Source organism: Emys orbicularis, chromosome 7 (genome assembly GCF_028017835.1).
Source record: "Emys orbicularis isolate rEmyOrb1 chromosome 7, rEmyOrb1.hap1, whole genome shotgun sequence".
Taxonomy (NCBI): domain Eukaryota; kingdom Metazoa; phylum Chordata; order Testudines; family Emydidae; genus Emys; species Emys orbicularis.
This window is the reverse complement of record NC_088689.1, coordinates 130,379,171-130,397,922: the sequence shown is the minus strand read 5'-3', so window position 1 is coordinate 130,397,922 and position 18,752 is coordinate 130,379,171. Positions and strand designations below refer to the sequence as shown.

At 44.7% G+C, this 18,752-nt stretch overlaps 1 protein-coding gene across 1 annotated transcript in view; it reads right to left on the bottom strand.

Moving 5' to 3' along the window:
* Positions 1-18,752, bottom strand: part of ARIH2 (ariadne RBR E3 ubiquitin protein ligase 2) — a 42,465-nt gene that overhangs the window by 5,445 nt on the left and 18,268 nt on the right. Inside the window, exons 4-10 of the mRNA XM_065407314.1 lie at positions 16,650-16,713; positions 12,436-12,583; positions 7,668-7,789; positions 5,632-5,741; positions 4,298-4,415; positions 625-675; positions 503-524 (exon numbers count right to left, since the gene is read on the bottom strand). Of these exons, the coding sequence (XP_065263386.1) occupies positions 503-524; positions 625-675; positions 4,298-4,415; positions 5,632-5,741; positions 7,668-7,789; positions 12,436-12,583; positions 16,650-16,713 (635 nt within the window). The remainder of the gene's footprint in view (positions 1-502; positions 525-624; positions 676-4,297; positions 4,416-5,631; positions 5,742-7,667; positions 7,790-12,435; positions 12,584-16,649; positions 16,714-18,752) is intronic.

Genomic DNA, 18,752 nt, shown 5'->3' with positions numbered 1-18,752 from the left:
GACTGAGGAGCAATCTAGCAGATAAGGTTATAGAGATCAACAGACCTACACCTGCTTCTGTGGCTTGGTCCATGTAGGGGCTCATTCTGTCCATCAGTGAACATAAAGACAAAGTCTAGTTTGACATAAAGGCTCAGAGTGTTCCATTACAATGCAAGTGGTTTCAGCTGGTGGTACAGAAATCCATGTACAGAACAAGAACTACATCAGGAAAGCTTTTAAACACCAGAGCACATTTCTGAGGAGCATCAATCTCATGACAGAAAGGGAGCTGAAGACCTTTTACAGCATTAAATCTAAATGCCACCGAAGAATCAGAAACCAGTTAAGAACATAGCAAGTGAAACAATAAGCCTTTATCACCAAGTCAGATGTGTAATTAGAATCCTCTACATATTTGTACTGGGAGTGGTTAACTGGCTATTTAAGACAACAAAATTTACGACCGGGGTAATAAAGGAATATTCCCTTTCCCCAACAGATTCCAGATACTGCTACTTACCATGCTTGCATTTGGAGCATTGCTGAAAAAGAAGGAAAGAGGAGCCATTAGCAATCTGCAGAAGGACAGAAAGGTTTCAGCTAAGGACAAGGAAGATCTGAAGTATTCAGGGAATTGCTCACCATGTGATTGCAGCCTCCATTCTTTTCAATACAGATATTGCACTTGGGACACTGGGAAAACCAAAAGCATTCATTAGATCCAGCTGTTCTCGAATATTCCTTAAGAACATAATTCCGGCTCTATTATTACACATACACTATTCCTGTCAAACCCATTTTAAAGTGGGATGAAGGGGGGATGGATGGATGACTCAGGGCATCAACAACAGATCAGTGGTTTGAGATAACAGTTCCAAGGAGTAAGGTCATTATTCTTAGCGTTACCACTTGTGAACCAAAGTTCACTCTCAATAGTTACCATTAACTGGCTGGTCAGGTTTAGCAATTCAACCAGTTTACATAGAAAGATAGTACTGGCCATAATGACTCAGACCATAGGACCATCTAGTTCTGTATACTGCCTTCAGTAGTAGCCGATGGGTAACTGCTTCAGAGGAAGTACAAAGCCATCATACACCTGCCTGACTATACAATGCTTTACCTAGGTTTCTTTGTTCCACAGGTAATCAGTTGATATTCTGCACAATTTGACTGTTATTATATTTTCTTGGTTTGCAAAGCATAGGAAGTAATCCAACTTTGCCAATTTGAATCTGAAGACACCAAATCATATCACAGTCCAGAATTACTACTACCAGTCTGGATTAGATTGGGGTCTCTGACCTAGAAACTAAGGGCACTGAATCCACAACCATTTTCCTGAACCATAAAGTCCTAAATTAAATCCAGCTACAATGAATTCCACAGGTTCACCACACACTGCATAAATAGCTCCTTTTCTTGAGTCTAAATTTGTTGCCTTTAAATTAATCAAGTGCTCAGAAAACCAAAGTTACGGACAAAGACCTTTTAAGTCATGGAGTCTCTTTGGCTCCCCCAGCCAGATCAGGACTAGGCCTTCCAATAGGCATATTCCTTTTCACACCGCCCTGCATATCTGTGCATCCCCCACTTCAGGCTAGATAACCCTAGGTCTTTTGCTTATAAAGCCTCATCCTGCAAATGGAAATCGATGCTCTAGAGCTTTTCATTTTCCGAACTCCATGGTTAGAACCGAAGCTACACACTACTGCAAATGGGGATGGGCTATATTATCTACCCTTTGTGTATCCACGCATTCTCCTTTCAAAAAAAAAATTAACTGCAGCTGTACACCAGACAAGTGTTTGAGCCACCACCACACTGCTTCTCTGCCATTAGAGTGCAACATACCCAGCTGCAGATTGATACTCGCAATGAATTTAGCAGAATGAAGACTGGCATATAGAGAGAGCACTTCAGTAACCAGCCCGACACACAGATGGGTTTCCCAGTTTAAAGTGTATTAGAGTCAACCACAGAATCACAGAAATGTAGTCTCTAAGGTGCCACAAGTACTCCTGTTCTTGTTCCTAGGCAGTCATTTCCCATTTTATATTTCTGCAATTGATTATTCCTTCCTAAGTCCAGTACTTTGCATTTGTCCACATTGAATTTCATCCTATTTATTTCAATACATTTCTCCAGTTTGTCAAGAACATTTTGAATTCTAATCCTGTCCTCCAAAGTGCTTGCAAACCCTACCAGCTTGGCATCATCCACAAGCTTTATAAGTTGCCATTCTCCAAATTATTTATGAAGATATTGAATAGAACCAGACCCAGGACAGATCCCTTTAGGAATTTCACTTGATATGCCCTTCTTGCTTGTGTGAACCACAGATAACTACTCTGAGTACAATTTTCCAACCAGTTGTGCACCCACCTTACAAGAGCTTCATCTAGGCTATATTTCCCTAGTGTGCTTAAGAGAAAGTCATGTGAGACAGTATCAAAAGCCTTATTAAAGTCAAGATACATCACATCTACTGCTTCCCCCCACATCCACCAGGCTGCTTATCCTGTCCAAGAAGGATTTTAGGTTGGTTTGACATATGTTGTGACAAATCCATGTTGACTGTTACTTATCACCTTATCGTCTTCTAGCTACTTATAAAAGGATTGTTCCAGTATTTGCTCCATTCCCTTTCTGGGTACCAAACTTAAGCTGACTGGTCTACAATTTCCTGGGTTGTCCTTATTCCCCCTTTTATAAATAGATACTATATGTGCACTTTTTCAGTCCTCTGGGATCTCTCCCACTCTCTCCAGGAGTTTTCAAAGATCTCTTCAGCCAGTTCCCTGAGTATTCTAGAATGTATTTTGGCAGGCTCTGCCGACTTGAAGACATCCAACTGGTCTAAGCTTTGTGTCCACTAGCACTTTTGTAGGCATAAGTTTCACCGACAAGAGAGCTCTCTCCCACCGGCCTAGAGCTGCTACAAAGGAGACCTTACAGCGACACGGCTGCAGTGGTACAGCTAGGCCGCTGGAAGGTTTGTAGTTTAGACGTAGCCTCCGTAATTTTTAACTTGTTCTTTCCCAAATCAGCATCAGATCCTACCTCATTTACACCCATGTTCACTGGGTTAGTCATGCTACCACTGCTAACCTTTCTGGTGAAAACTGAAACAAAATAGGCATTTAACACTTCAGCCATTGCTGCGTTTTCTGTTATGGTCTTTCCTTCCTCATTGAGTAATGGGGCTTACCCTATCCTTGGTCTTTCTTCTTATGTGTTTGTAAAATGTTTTCTTGTTACCCTTTATGTTCCCTAGCTATTTTAATTTCACTTTGTGCCTTGGCCTTTCTAATGTTGTCCCTACACGCTTGTGGGTTTCTTTATACTCATCCTTTGTAATTTGACCTAGTTTCTACTTTCAGTACAACTCTTTTCTTGAATTTCACGTCATTGAAGATCTCCTGGCTCAGACAGGGTGGCCTCTTACCATACTTCCTTTCTTTCCTACACATTAGGGTAGTTTGCTCTTGTGCACTTAATAGTGTCTCTCTAAAAAAAATGCCAACTCTCCTGAACCCTTGTTTCGCTTACACTTCCTTCCCACAGGATATTACCTACAGTATTTGCTGAGTTTGCTAAAGTTCACCTCCTTGAAGTCCATTGTCTTTATTCTGCTGTTTTCCCTCTTACCATTCCCTTAGACACATGATCGCTATCATTTCCTGATCACTTTTATCCATTTCCACCTTCAAATTCTCAACCAGTTCCTCCCTGTTTGTTAGAATCAAATCTCACCTAGTCACTTCCTCTACCTTCTGTAATAATTTGTCTCCAATGTATTTCAAGAATTTGTTGGATAATTTGTCCCGTGTTATTTTCCCAACAGATGTGCAGGTAGTTGAAATCCCCCATCGCTACTAAGTCCTGAGCTACTCCTTTTATCCTCAACTATCTCAACCTCAGTTCAAGTGTATCTATCTGATAGACACAGCAACAGCTCTTCCCTGTTTTCCTTGCCTGTCCTTCCTGAACAAGCTGTATCCTTCTATACCAGCATTCCAGTCATGTGAATTACCCACCAAGTCTCTGTGATACCAATGATGTCGTAATTGTGATTATTCAGTAGTATTTCTAGTTCTTCCTGTTTATTCCCCATACTTCTTGCATTAGTGTATAGACATCTAAGATGGTCATTAGATTTCAAGGTATTCAAGGTCTTTGCACCAAAACCCCAAGTGGGAATTTACTAACATTATAAAAAAAGCAGCATAAAGTGCTAAAAATGCACAGAATTGCTCCCCCCTTCTCAGCAGGACTAGACGCCTGAAAGGAATGTTGACGTGCTCTCCCTTACATCTTTAGTGTGAGCACTGATGTAGTTGGCTGTTTCAGAGTCGTCTGCACACTTGGTGAGCCATTTCCGGATGGTGGCACAGTCTGTGGGTGCGTGGTACATCTGCCGACACTTGAAACTTAACAGGAAGAGAAAGAAATTCCAGAGTTAATACATTGTGTTAATAACCAAGAAGTCAGTCTTTCCTCATGACCAGGATCTGGATGGGAAATAGGTGTGAGGAGACAAGCAGTTCGTTCCTAAATACCACAATGAGAGGGGCTGGGTTCAAGCTTTAGAACTCACACCAGGTCCTTCTGGGAATGATCACTTCCTTCTCCTGAAACTCTAACATATCACTACCTCGCTTCTGAATGGAAGCGAATACAGGGCTCCCTCTCCGACAAGTGAGCATCTGGCTGTCTGATGAGCAGCCATCCTCTTTTCCCTGGAGCCCCTGCATCACTTTTATGATAATGGAGCAAGCCTAAGTCATCCCAGATAAATTCCAAATAGCCTCCTGTTCAGGGTTAACCGCATGCAGCTAGTGGGAGGCGTGGTTACTACCCCATGTATATTACTGTCCCTGGACACTCAAGATGCAGCTAGACCTTTGGAATAGGGGGTGTCAGAAGATACTCAAGCAGCAACCCTTTCAATATTACTCCCAGTTCTGTTACTCCTCTCCTGGACACTGCAAGCCAGGAAAGCACCATTAGCTTTCCTATCCAGTGGAAGTTTATTCTTATGCTGGGGAGGACCTCACGCACATAGAAGTTTAAAGATATTCTAGACTTCACATACAGAAATCAACTGACATCTTATCTGAATGCTACACTTTGTTTCTATGCATGTTTAGGAGCATTCATACCATGGAAGCCTGTGTGTGTATTTAGGCTGAGTCCCTTGGCTTTATGGTTCTCTGGATATTGGGAATGCACTAGAGACTCTGGGAAGCAGATATACAAACACAGGCAGCAGATAGGTTCCAGCAGCAGCCACTAAGGCTTCGTACCCAAAATCACTCACCAATGTTTGTATCATAATTTGTAGATTAATCCAAGCTACAGAAGAAACTAGACAAGACTTGTTTTCCTTGATTACTAAGAGCCCAATTTTCAGAGGTGCTCAGAACCCACAGCTCCCATTGAGTTCAGCGAGAACTGACCACCACTGAAAGGCAGGCCCCGGCCTACACCCTTATTACACAGATGGCTCAAGTTACAAACAATTCTAGTAATGTGTCTGTGGTGCTTCGACACACTAGACCTGTTCTCAAATGAAGTGACCTTAAGGAGAGCATATGCCTGTGCCACATGCTTTCCTCACAGCCTTTAAGCCTTTTACTTCCTTACCAGAAAACTTCATTGCATCGATTGCACTGCACTCGTCGAGCTTTGGGCTCCTGTACCTGTATGACCATGGGGCAGTCTGCACCGGGACACAGCTGCAGCTGATAATGGCTCTGCAAATACACCGAGTGGCAAGGTTAGCAATTGGTATGGGAGAATAATGATCTCCATTCTTAGTGAGTAAAAGTCCTGCCTTTTGTTAATGTGAATCCGTAGTTCTTAGATCTGGAGAAGACAATGGAAAGAGCCACCAGAAGATGCCCAACAGTGGGCAATCAATCTCTTCTACATGCGGAGGAGGTTAGTTAGATATTAGGTGCTTGTCCCAACAAAAGATTTGGAGGTTTTATATTTTGCATTTGTTCAAAGTTGAAGTTGCAGTGGTTAGTCATGAAATGAGGAAATTCGAGATCCCATCCAGAACGTCAGGAGACCATGATGAGAAACTCCAGACAGATTTAGAATCTCACTCTACTTGAACTCCTTCCCCCCACCTCATATTCCACCCCCCTACTGCCCCTGGGCGTAGACTCTGCTTCTCAATTGTGGCTAGTCTGTCCCCTCCCTGTGACTCCCCACAGTTACTGGGGAGATAGTGTCACTAGAGTACTTCCTTCTCCGTCCAAGTCACCGAGTTACTTCCTCTAAATCTTGTCTTAAACATTCTTGTTCTCTCTAGCTTAGATACGACTCACGAAGCTTTGCAGAGTGAAGGCACGTACAAAGGATGCTGTATGATAGTGACCTGCGCTGCATCGGGATGAGGGGCAAGTCTGTAGCTGCCTAAAAATATTTCTTGGTCTTGCACCAATATTTAACATTCAGCTTGAGTTTCTCCGCTCTAACACTAGAGCACTCTGCTTCAAGATATGGGCCAGGCACCAGCTGCAGTCACTGGGATGACATTAGAGCAAAATTTACTCTGGCAAATCATTTGAGAACTCTGACAGTGAGGTCTGCACCACAGCATGAGCCACAGAAAACATGCCTGTCAGCTACAATCCTGCAGCAGCTACTGCATCTCCAGCCCCTGAACTCTCTAGAGAGGCATCATCAAGAAGCCCAGATACCAAGATCAATATTTTACAAGTCATTAATGATTTTGGGTGCCCAGCTTGGGACACTTGATAGCAGCATTTCTCAAGTGCAGCCACCAGGGGCTTTTCTTGCGGCCACAGCCTCCTGGGCTGTGATTGGGGGTGGGGAGGGCAAAGCAGAGCCCCCTCCCACTCCCTGGTGCTCCTGGATGCACCACCTTTGTGATAGTTGCTGGAGCTGCCAGCAGGGTTTCGGTCCTGCCCCACTCTGGAGACACCTCGGGCACAGTGCGGGAGGACCAGGCAGCCAGTGAGTTCCATCTTCCCAGGGGCAGCAGGGCTCAGGCTTTGGACCGCCGGGCTTTGGGCTCCAGTCCCAGGCTCCGGCTGTGCGGTGGTGGGCCCCAGGCTCCAGCCGCAGGGCTTTGGGTTCTGTCCTCCGGCCACAGGGCTTCAGGCTCCAGCCCCCCACTGCCTCCCCTGGCCATCCACCTCCCCACCCCCATCACCCGTGGCCCCCTCTGCCTCCCCTGACCTCCCATCCAGGGCTTAATTTGTCCCCAGACTTGCCAGGGCTGAGTAATTCTGCTGTGAAAAACAATACTTGTATGTTTGTTAATATCACTTTTCACAACAGACTTACTAGCTAGCAATAAATACATTACAATGATTTGGATGTGTGTATGTGCATATTTATTTGTTTTTCCTAAAGCTAATTAAATAATGTAGGAAAAAGTGTGAGTGGCCACCAGCAAGAGTTGGTGGCCACACTCTGAGGCCACCAAATAATTTGTCTTGAGAACCCCTGCTTTACAGGGTCCTGTTTTGCAAGGGGAGGGTGCTCAGCATTTTTGGAAAAAAACAAGCCCTTTTAAGAGGTCTCAAGTTGGGCCCTAAAAAATGAAGCTCCCAATCTAGTCACTTCTGAAAATCTTGGCCCAAATATCTGACTACTGGGAAGGGTCAGGGCACAGGCCTACAGGAACATGAAGCAGAAAATACCTCCACGTAGTCCCTGAAGAGGTAGCGCCGATATTTGTCTTTCAGCTCCTCACTAGGCAGCAATGGAAACACAAAGTCTTCTGGTGTCCGAAGTGGACAGTCCTGAGCCATGCAGGAGACCCCTATTAAAAACAGAGGACAGTTGCTGCACGGTGCGATATGAACTGAGAAACTCATGCACGCAGATCAGAGATGTGCTGGTCCCAACACAGCTTCTCAGGTGCAATTAATTGTTCTGATGCAAGTGATACAACAGTTCCATTTATCAGGGCTGCTGAAAAGCTGGAGTCCAGCTGCTTTCAGTGGAAGATGACTGAGGCAAGGGCATCTTGGGCGGTCCCAGTTTCACCAGTCAAAACACCTATACGTGTGAAGTTACTGCTGTCAGGTGAGGAGAAGCCAGTCAACCTGCAGTAGCAATGGCTACTGATGGCTTCCACCAACACACAGGGGGCCCGTGGAAATACACTCAAAGACCCCTATACACTCAAATGCCAAGAGACATCAAGGAAGTGCTCATGAAGAATTGCAACCTTTAAACACCGCAGTCTTGCAGCTTCAAACACCTCAGTGATGATGTGATAATTGGGCCTACAAATTTCCCCTAATTGTGAGTTCAGCTGTAAGGAGTGAGTGGAAGTTCATAAAATGTCACAGTAACCTATAACAATAAATGTGGATGGAAAAAGGTGCAAAAAGTCGACAGAAAAACAGAATTAGTACAAACAAAAAGGCCTCCTGACATAATTCCAGGACTGTGTTAAGGTCATGCCTAGAAAACAAGAACAGTGAGAGTCTGGGAGTCAATGAACCTAAATTGGTGAGACAGTACTTAGGCCTAATTGATGGACAACATAACGAGGGTATGGGCTATTCCACTCATCAGTCCCTTTTGGAGCCCTTAAAAAGAGACCCTGGGGGAACTAAGCTGACTACCACAACGCTGGCTGACTGAAAGACAAGAGAAAGGGAAGGAGCAAGTTACAAAGTAGCAGCCGTGTTAGTCTGTATCCGCAAAAAGAACAGGAGTACTTGTGGCACCTTAGAGACTAACAAATTTATTTCAGCATAAGCTTTCGTGGGCTACAGCTCACTTCTTCAGATGCATAGAGTGGAACACACAGACAGAAGATATTTATACATACAGAGAACATGAAAAGGTGGAAGTACGCATACCAATTGTAAGAGGCCAATCAGTTGAGATGAGCTATCAGTAGCAGCAGAAGAAAAAACTTTGAAGTGATAATCGAGATGACCCATAGAAGGTGTGAGGAGAACTTAACATGGGGGGGAAAAAAATTCAATTAGTGTAATGACCCAACCATTCCCAGTCTCTGTTTAGGCCTAAGTTAATTGTGTCTAATTTGCATATTAATTCGAGTTCAGCAGTCTCTCTTTGGAGTCTGTTTTTGAAGTTTTTTTGTTGCAAAACTGACACCTTCAAGTCTGTCACTGAGTGATTAGAGAGGTTGAAGTGTTCTCCCACTGGTTTTTGAATGTTATGATTCTTGATGTCAGACTTGCGGACTTTATTCTTTTGCGGAGAGACTGTCCAGTTTGGCCAATGTACATGGCAGAGGGGCATTGCTGGCACATGATGGCATATATCACGTTGGTAGATGTGCAGGTGAACGAGCCCCTGATGGTGTGGCTGATGTGGTTAGGTCCTATGATGGTGTCCTTTGAATAGATATGTGGATGGAGTTGGCATCGGGCTTTGTTGCAAGGATAGGTTCCTGGGTTAGTGTTTTTGTTGTATGGTGTGCGATTGCTGGTGAGTATTCGCTTAAGGTTGGGAGGCTGTCTGTAAGCGAGGACTGGTCTGTCTCCCAAGATCTGTGAGAGTAAAGGATCATCTTTTAGGATAGGTTGTAGATCTCTGATGATGCACTGGAGAGGTTTTAGTTGGGGGCTGAAGGTGACGGCTAGTGGCGTTCTGTTATTTTCTTTGTTGGGCCTGTCCTGTAGTAGGTGGCTTCTGGGTACTCTTCTGGCTCTGTCAATCTGTTTTTTCACTTCAGCAGGTGGGTATTGTAGTTTTAAGAATGCTTGATAGAGATCTTGTAGGTGTTTGTCTCTGTCTGAGGGATCAGAGCAAATGCGATTGTATCTTAGAGCTTGGCTGTAGACAATGGATCGTGTGGTGTGTCCTGGATGGAAGCTGGAGGCATGTAGGTAAGTATAGCGGTCAGTGGGTTTCCGGTATAGGGTGGTGTTTATGTGACCATCGCTTATTAGCACAGTAGTGTCTAGGAAATGGACCGCTTGTGTGGATTGGTCTAGGCTGAGATTGATGGTGGGATGGAAATTGTTAAAATCATGATGGAATTCATCGAGGGCTTCTTTTCCATGGGTCCAGATGATGAAGATATCATCAATGTAGCGCAAGTAGAATAGGGGCGTTAGGGAATGAGAGCTAAGGAAGCGTTGTTCTAAGTCAGCCATAAAGATGTTGGCGTACTGTGGGGCCATGCTGCTACTGATAGCTCATCTCAACTGATTGGCCTCTTACAATTGGTATGCGTACTTCCACCTTTTCATGTTCTCTGTATGTATAAATATCTTCTGTCTGTGTGTTCCACTCTATGCATCTGAAGAAGTGAGCTGTAGCCCACGAAAGCTTATGCTGAAATAAATTTGTTAGTCTCTAAGGAAGGAGCAAGCTTCACTATCATGGTGGCCACCTGCACCCTGAGCCGTCTTCATCCTAGTCCTGAAAGATGTCCTGGCCAGGCCAGACCAAATTAGGGGGAGCCAAATGACATTCACCACCAGCTCTAGCTAAATCCCTAATACCACCTGGGATGTGAAACTGCGCTACTTTCCCACCCCGCAGTATGTGTTTTTCCTTCCCCACTTTATTTCTTGTCCTGCCTAGCCCTCTAATTTTTCCTTCTATTTACAAGAGTCTGGCTTAGTTGGCCAAGACTGTATACAGCCACACTGCTGTAAGTCTCTGTCCAGAAAGAGGCAGCTAAATGTAATACCTTAAACAGCCCAACGCTGATACAAGTTTGTCAGGTCTCGGGGTGGCTGATAAGATCACATGCTATGCCTATGTTTTTCCAGCAGGGAGACTGCAAGTGAGTCCATCTCAGAGGCAGAAGTTGCATTTTCTACCTTTGCTGTTCTTTTCTCTTCCTCTTTCGTGTGTCTTCATCTTATTTCGTCTTCTACAAAACGGGATTGGATTTTAACAACTGCTCCAGCCCATCTTAACTAACTTTTCTCTTTTCCCCAAAAAGGATCATTATTACCATCCAAGAGAGATTCACATGTGGGTTTTTCCCCCTCTAAAGACTCTCCAACTAAAGGGGAAGGGTACAAGAGATGTTAAGATGAAAGCCTTACTTATTATTTTACATTTCAAATGCTTTAACTGCCCCCCCCCCCCAACCCATATTTTTAACACAGGGCTAAAGAGATTTTTAACGATGTTTGCGCCATGGTACTAAGCAGGCTGAGGTCTTTGTATTCTAAACCCTGAACCTTGTTTAAAACTGTTTAATGTTGGACATTTACAGGATCATGATAAAGCCTTCGCCTCTTTGGGCCCATATATTCCACCTAAATTAATACAACAGTGACTGTGATCACAGCCTGGCAGGATCAGAAAGATGAGAGCAAGAGAGAAAGAGAACACAGACCAAAAGCTATGTCCAATTTATAGCAGCGTTGCCATAAGTACGGATACTTAAGTCCATATTCTAAGTGCTATATACACCATTACAGAAGTACTTCTAAGTACAAGTATGCTGTGGAAATAGTACTTATAAAGAGAGAAGTAAAAGAACAAGAACTTCTAACTCCTGTATTCCCTGCAATTGTTAGGTCAATTTATGGACAACTACTTAAATAATATAAGCACAGAGTGGAAGAGAATAAACCAGCAACAATGAAGTTGTATTCATATACATAAATAGCCAAAGAATAACCATGACAAAATAGCCCCCATTTCCCAACAGCCCTGCCGTGTTGGAGCATGCCCAGGGGCTGGTGAGCATTTCCTACACCACCCTGCAGGGGATGCAGCTATGGGTCCTGTTTTCTCTGTGCAGGACATCGAGAGGTATGTGTCTCCTCGCTGCTGCTGGCCTGGGCCAGGCAGCGAGTCTCCCTGATGCCGGCTGCAGTGACCTATCAGAAGTGAAGTGGTGGGGCCACTACACTCCTTGGCTGGTGCACCAGCCAGGCTAACAGAACAAAGCCTGGGCAGTCAGAGCTCAGAGCCCGAAGGTCCCAAGTCAGGGCAATGGGTCCTGGGCCTGTCGGAACCCAGGACAGTCGGGAGAGATGTGATTTAAAAAAAAAAAAAACCAATGCTGTTTTGAAGAAGTACTTGCAGATTAGGAAAAAGTTATGTATGCTTGAAGTACCTTTAAAATGTACTTAAACCCAAGTGCTAAGTACAGACTCTTTAAAGTACTTAATTAGAAGTATATAGAGCACTTCAAAATCTGTCAGTATGTACAAATGTACTTAAGTACACGGGAGTGGTGATTTATAGTTCCTTGTTGGGAGGCAGTGGCATCCTCTAGGGACCAGGGTAAGATTACCGAGATCCTGGCAATTATGGATTCAGTCCAAACCAGCAGCCAGTTTAAATATTGAAGGCACTGATTTTCCATACAGATCAACTGCATGTTTCATTTTCTCAATATTAAGATATTAAAAAGTGACTGGTCCAGCTGCGTTGGGGAGTGGGGGAGGTGGTGAGGAGGTCAATGCATCAAATAAAAACCCACCAAAGTGTCTGCCTTGAACTCACCAACTCCGACACCATCCTTGACGAGTACTGTACAATGCTGCTCCCAGCAGCTACGGCAAAACTGGTGCTGACAAGCCAGAGAGAGTAAGTTCTCCTTTCGGACAAACTGCATACACACTGCGCAGTGATGGGAGGAATGTACCATTGTCTGAAAGAGAGGTGCAAATCAGAGTTGGGCTGAAACGGGTCCCGGCATCACTTAGCTCTGCTGGTCCTGTAAGCCCAAAATGACCATCACCTGCCCTTACGTGGCACTGTTGTGGAAGGAGCCCAGTGTTGTCTTTAAAACTTTACCCCAGGACAGACTCACCTTCACCTAATTCAGACTGCCTTTGGCTTCAGCCCATCAGAGGCTGGGAGAAGGAGCCATCTAGGAAAGGAGCACGCTGCTTCACCAATTAATTCTTTTTAGGAGCCTTTTAGGTGCCAGAGGACAACAGACAAGTCTTTCACTTTCCTCATCCCAGTCACTAGACTGCCTGTGCCTCGGATCTGGTGTATTACCCACAAGGAGATTTGTTTTTCTGGTCTCCATCCTTGTCCTGCTACCAAATGCAGATTGACCATCCCTTTGAAATACACCATTGCATTATTTCTTTCTTCAGTTAGTTTTTCCGTCTATCTTGTTAGCAGAGGTCAGTTCAAAGGGACTTGTTCATTCACTGTCTGGCTAGATCCCAGGAAGCAATCGTTTTGGGAACTCACCTATCAGTGTCTGTTTGGCTGGACAGCAATTTCAGATGACAAATGATGCAAGCCAATGTAGCACCTTTATGCACATCAGTGTTTGTGGAGAGGGAAAGCAGATCCCAGTCCACTGTGAAGTTCAAGGAACCTCTCCTATCTCTTCACCTTCACTTGTGCCACATATTACATAAGAACATAAGAAAGGCCGTACTGGGTCAGACCAAAGGTCCATCTAGTCCAGTATCTGTCTACCGACAGTGGCCAATGCCAGGTGCCCCAGAGGGAGTGAACCTAACAGGCAATGATCAAGTGATCTCTCTCCTGCCATCCATCTCCATCCTCTGACGAACAGAGGCTAGGGACACCATTCTTACCCATCCTGGCTAATAGCCATTTATGGACTTAGCCACCATGAATTTATCCAGTCCCCTTTTAAACATTGTTATAGTCCTAGCCTTCACAACCTCCTCAGGTAAGGAGTTCCACAAGTTGACTGTGCGCTGCGTGAAGAAGAACTTCCTTTTATTTGTTTTAAACCTGCTGCCTATTAATTTCATTTGGTGACCCCTAGTTCTTGTATTATGGGAATAAGTAAATAACTTTTCCTTATACACTTTCTCAACATCACTCATGATTTTATATACCTCTATCATGTCCCCCCTTAGTCTTCTCTTTTCCAAACTGAAGAGTCCTAGCCTCTTTAATCTTTCCTCATATGGGACCCTCTCTAAACCCTTAATCATTTTAGTTGCTCTTTTCTGAACCTTTTCTAGTACTAGAATATCTTTTTTGAGGTGAGGAGACCACATCTGTACACAGTATTCGAGATGTGGGCGTACCATGGATTTATATAAGGGCAATAATATATTCTCAGTCTTATTCTCTATCCCCTTTTTAATGATTCCTAACATCCTGTTTGCTTTTTTGACCGCCTCTGCACACTGCGTGGACATCTTTAGAGAACTATCCACGATGACGCCAAGATCTTTTTCCTGACTCGTTGTAGCTAAATTAGCTACTCGTTGTAGCTAATATTGCATGCAGACACCATCCTTCTGGCTGAGGAGGAATGGGCAGGATTCATTGCAAAGTCAATGTTACTCCCAGGCCCTGCTGGTCCAGGAAGCAAGTCACTAGGAAACAATCTGGATCTCCCATGTGGTCGTGCAGAACGAGCCACTAAGCAACATATGCAGCCCTTAGCTACTCATGTTATGTTTCATCTCACCCTTACAAGTTGAAGGGGAAGTAGGTTAACAGAGCACCATCAGAAGCAAGATTCTGCCTCCACATCTGGAAGCAAAGTTTATACACCCATTTGTCCCTTTCAGACTGAAGCCATAATGCAAATCCCTTTCTAACGCCTTAAAGCTTTGGTACCTTCCAGAGAAACCTGCATGGGATAACTCACCTCCCAGGCCTGACTATGCATTCTTAGAACACAGCCACTGCTGAACGAGAGTGCAAGGGCCTGTTCACACTAGGAGTATAACCCTGTTGTAGCATCATCGTCTGCCATAGTAGGACCATCTTTGTTCTAGGAGACCGATTCCTATTGTTGCTGAGAACAGTTCTCTAACAGTGTTAGGGATCGCTTATTGCCTAGATCAAGTAAAGATTTATTTGGGCAGCAGGCAGTTTCCCCAGTTCTAGCTAATTGTCTCTCCTATAATTCTCTTGTAGACTTGCTGCAGAAGGACCCACTGTTTCTTGGCAAGTAGAAAGGATTTCCACCATTCCCATTTTTATACACATCATAGTTTCACTCCAAGAAAAGCAACTTTTATCAGCTGTTTGGTTCAGATTCTCAGACTCTCCCCTCAAATCTTCTAGTTGGTGCCCTTCCCTATGGCATTCTAGAATACATGCTCTTCCCCCCACTTTTCCCAGCCACAGAGCATAAGCAGATTCAGAGGAACACTGACAATACTTTCTCCTCTAACCTACGCTGGAGGAATTCTCCGGGGAAGGTGTGTATTCCTAGGTGGCAGCATAACGAGCATTTTCATTTAGGGTTGTGTACAGAACTTCCACAACCTGGGGCCTATATAGTCTGCATTCAAGACGTGGTGCATTCCAGAGCATTAAATGTGTTTCCACAAACTGTGTAAACACACTTTACAATACAATCTTAAATGCATGAGACCTATTGGGACCAGTACCTCAGTTTAGACAGCTTGCAGTCAGAGTGGGTCTTTCCACTGATGAAGAGGGACAATTCCTCCTTCCATAATGTTGCCTTCACATGTGGAAAAATCTGGTTGTTCATAGAGGGGCACTACTATAACAAATTACCTTGAGAGTAGCACCTAAAGGTCCCAGCCAAGATCAGAACCGCACTGTGACAGGCATTGTATAAACATGGTAAGAGAAGTCTCTCCCGAAGAGTTCACATGGTAATAGACCAGGCAACCAACGCAGTATGTTCATTTTATAGAGAGGGAACTGAAGCAGAGTGACTTGCCCCAGCAAAGCACGTAGCAGAGCTAGGAACTGGACCCAGATTTTCCAAGTCCTAATCCAATGCCTTAACTACCTCACCCTTCCTCCCAAAGGCACAGAACAGCATTTCAGAGGAGGACACCTAGATGAAAGCAGATACAAGAAAACTAGATCAAGTTCGTAAGTACTCAGGGCCCTTTTCACAACATATGTAGTAAAGATTAAATTAGTCTGGAACCCAAATATGCTAGAGAGTTTATTTTAAGTTCATGCACCCTTCCACTTTTAGCTTTTTTCTTTTTCTTCTTCATCAGTAGTAGCTATAAGTTGACTCAGATGCAACAGAAACTATCCATTGTAAAAACAGCCTCCTCTAGATCCAATATTCTGTAATCCAGTTTCTGACAAGTCACAATCCATTCCCAGAATAACTATTTGTGACATAACACATTGGATTGCAACACCCACAGCGAATGAATCCTGTAAACATGCAGTAGGAAGCTTCTAACTGAGAGGCAAGTTTCCAAGGACTCTGGCCACCACTGCTTCAAAACCTAAACTGTGGGTTCAAAGGTCACTGTGAAACTGGTTGGGAAGAAGCATCCTTTGTAGATTAGCCTCAACATCCTCGAGCAGAGCAATGCAGCCACCTCAGGGCAACACCTAATTTCAGTAACAAATAGGCCTTATTTTCTCTATCAACTCAGAGTTCTCCTAAAGCCTCTCTTAGAAACAAACAGAGAGCAAGATCAGAAGAGCCCTCTTGGGCCATGCAGTCTGCTCCTGTGGATTCTGCACAACTCTCACTCCCATGTTTTATCTAACCTGCTCTTGAAGAGCTACAGTGATTTAATTTACTCATCTGTAGAGGTTATTCTTGAACATTAACTGCAACGCCATATGAAGGCTTACATTTAAGTGCCAGAGACATCTTGGCTATGTCTCATTGTAAAACAGCAGCAGGAGGTATTGGGTTAAGGTTTAAAACACTAAGTCTGCAAAAAATGTTAGTGTGAGGCAGGCCATGCAGTGAGTAAGGTGATCCTAGAATGGGGTGGGGAAGACTGAAGTTGCCAGTTACTTACATGTTTGGATGAGGTGGGTTGAACTCGTGCTTCCACTAGCAACTGGGCAGAATTGGACTTGTGCCTGGAAGGGTGAATTTAAGAATTAAACTCTTTCACCAAAATGCATTTTGATTTTACAAGAACCATTTTGCAACTAATGAAGAGCAGCTTCTGGCTGAACGGGAGTGGAGTCTCACAGGATACTTGATCCAGGAAAGGCTACGCCCATTCTTCATGGAGGCCCTTAATGCAGCAAAGTGGACTCTTGCTAATAAAACCCTCCTTTTTGGGACATAACTAGCATAGAGTTGCCAACTTTCTACTCGCACAAAACCGAACACCCTTGCCCCACCTCTCCTCTGAGGCCCCGCCCCCACTCACTCCATCCCCCCTCCCGCTGTTGCTCGCTCTCCCCACCCTCCCTCACTCGCTCATTTTCACTGGGCTGGTCAGGGGTTGGGGTGCGGGAAGGGGTGGGGTGGGGTGGGGCCAGCAAGGAGGAGTTCAGGGGGCGGAGGGGGTTCTGGGCTGAGGCAATGGGTTAGGATGCAAGAGGGGGTGAGGGCTCCAGCTGGGGGTGCGGGCTCTGGGTTGCAGGAGGGGGCTGGGGGGAGGAGCCGAGGGGTTCAGAGTATAGAAGGGGGCTCTGGGCTGAGACAGGGGGCTGGGGAGTGGAAAGAGGTACAGGTTCTGTGGCTGGGGGGTGCGGGTTCCAGGGTGGAGCCAGAAATCAGGGGGTCAGGGTGCAGGAAGGGGGTTCTGGGCTGGGGGTTGGTGTGCGGGAGGAGGGGGTGAGGGCTCCGGCTGGGGGTGCGGGCTCTGGGGTGGGACTGGGGATGAGGGGTTTGGAGTGCAGGAGGGTGCTCCAGGCTGGGGCTGAGGGGTTTGGAGGGAAAGAGAGGGATCAGGACTGGGACAGGGGGTTGGCGCGCGGGAGGGAGAGAGGGGTGCAGGCTCCAGGCGGTGCTTACCTCAAGCAGCTCCTGGAAGCAGCGGCATGTCCCCCCCTCCGGCTCCTAAGCGGAGGTGCAGCCAGGCGGCTCTGCGCATTGCCCCATCTGCAGGCACCGCCAATGGGATCTGCGGAACCGGTGCTTGGGGCAGGGGCAGCGCGTGGAGCCCCTGGCTTCCCCTACATGGAGGAGCTAGAGGGGGGGACATGCCGCTGCTTCTGGGAGCCATGCAGAGCCACTGCCTTAGCGCGGACTTTTAACGGCCCAGTCAGCAGTGCTGACCGGAGCTGCCAGGGTCCCTTTTCGACCGGGCGTTTCGGTCGAAAACTGGGCAACCCTAAACTAGCACCGGCAACCCACCTGACAACCCTAAACTAGCACTGTTCAAAAAATAGTGACTATGCTTAACAGGGTGGATAAAAATTGTTTTTAATAAACTGGATTTATCTGTCTGTTTTTTTAAATTTACATTAAATACAGTTTTATTTAAAAAATATATATTTAAAATTAAATTTGAAATTAAATAGGCCTTTACTTAATATAAAGAAAATAATTTAAATTTTAAAAATATTAAGCAAGACATGTTTGCTGCAGAAGTTTTAAAGAAAGTCAAACTATTGAACTGGTGGAAGTCACTGGCTAAGCACCTTGGAACCACAGTTTAAGCACTAACCTAACTTTTAGCAGCAGTTCCTTCTGTTGGTGGAGAGAGAATATTTTCTTCATTTCAGTTTATTCGACTAGGTCAGTTCAGTGCCTAGTTGATTCAAAGCTAAGAAACTAATCGTAAGTTGAAAAGAAGGAAAGCTTGTTTTCCTGTTCAAATCGCAGAATAAAAAACTAGGTATAAGAAGGTGAGGTTTACTAATTCTAAAATCCTGAAGGAAACAGTGGCCAGAAACAATCAGTTCAATTCACTAATTACAGATATTACTTTCTTTGTTTAATAAATCAGTTGTAAATGCAAAACCTGTTTTGATAAACTTTTTTCTTATGTATGCAGCACATTTTAGGTAATTTTATTTAACTAATTTTTTTAAATGCTGGTATGGTGCATTTGTAATTGAATTCCCATCCAAAAAGCTTGACACAAATCAAAAGTCAAAAATTATTTTAAATAAGAAATGCATCATTCGCCATCATAAAAATACAAAAATTAAGAATCTGA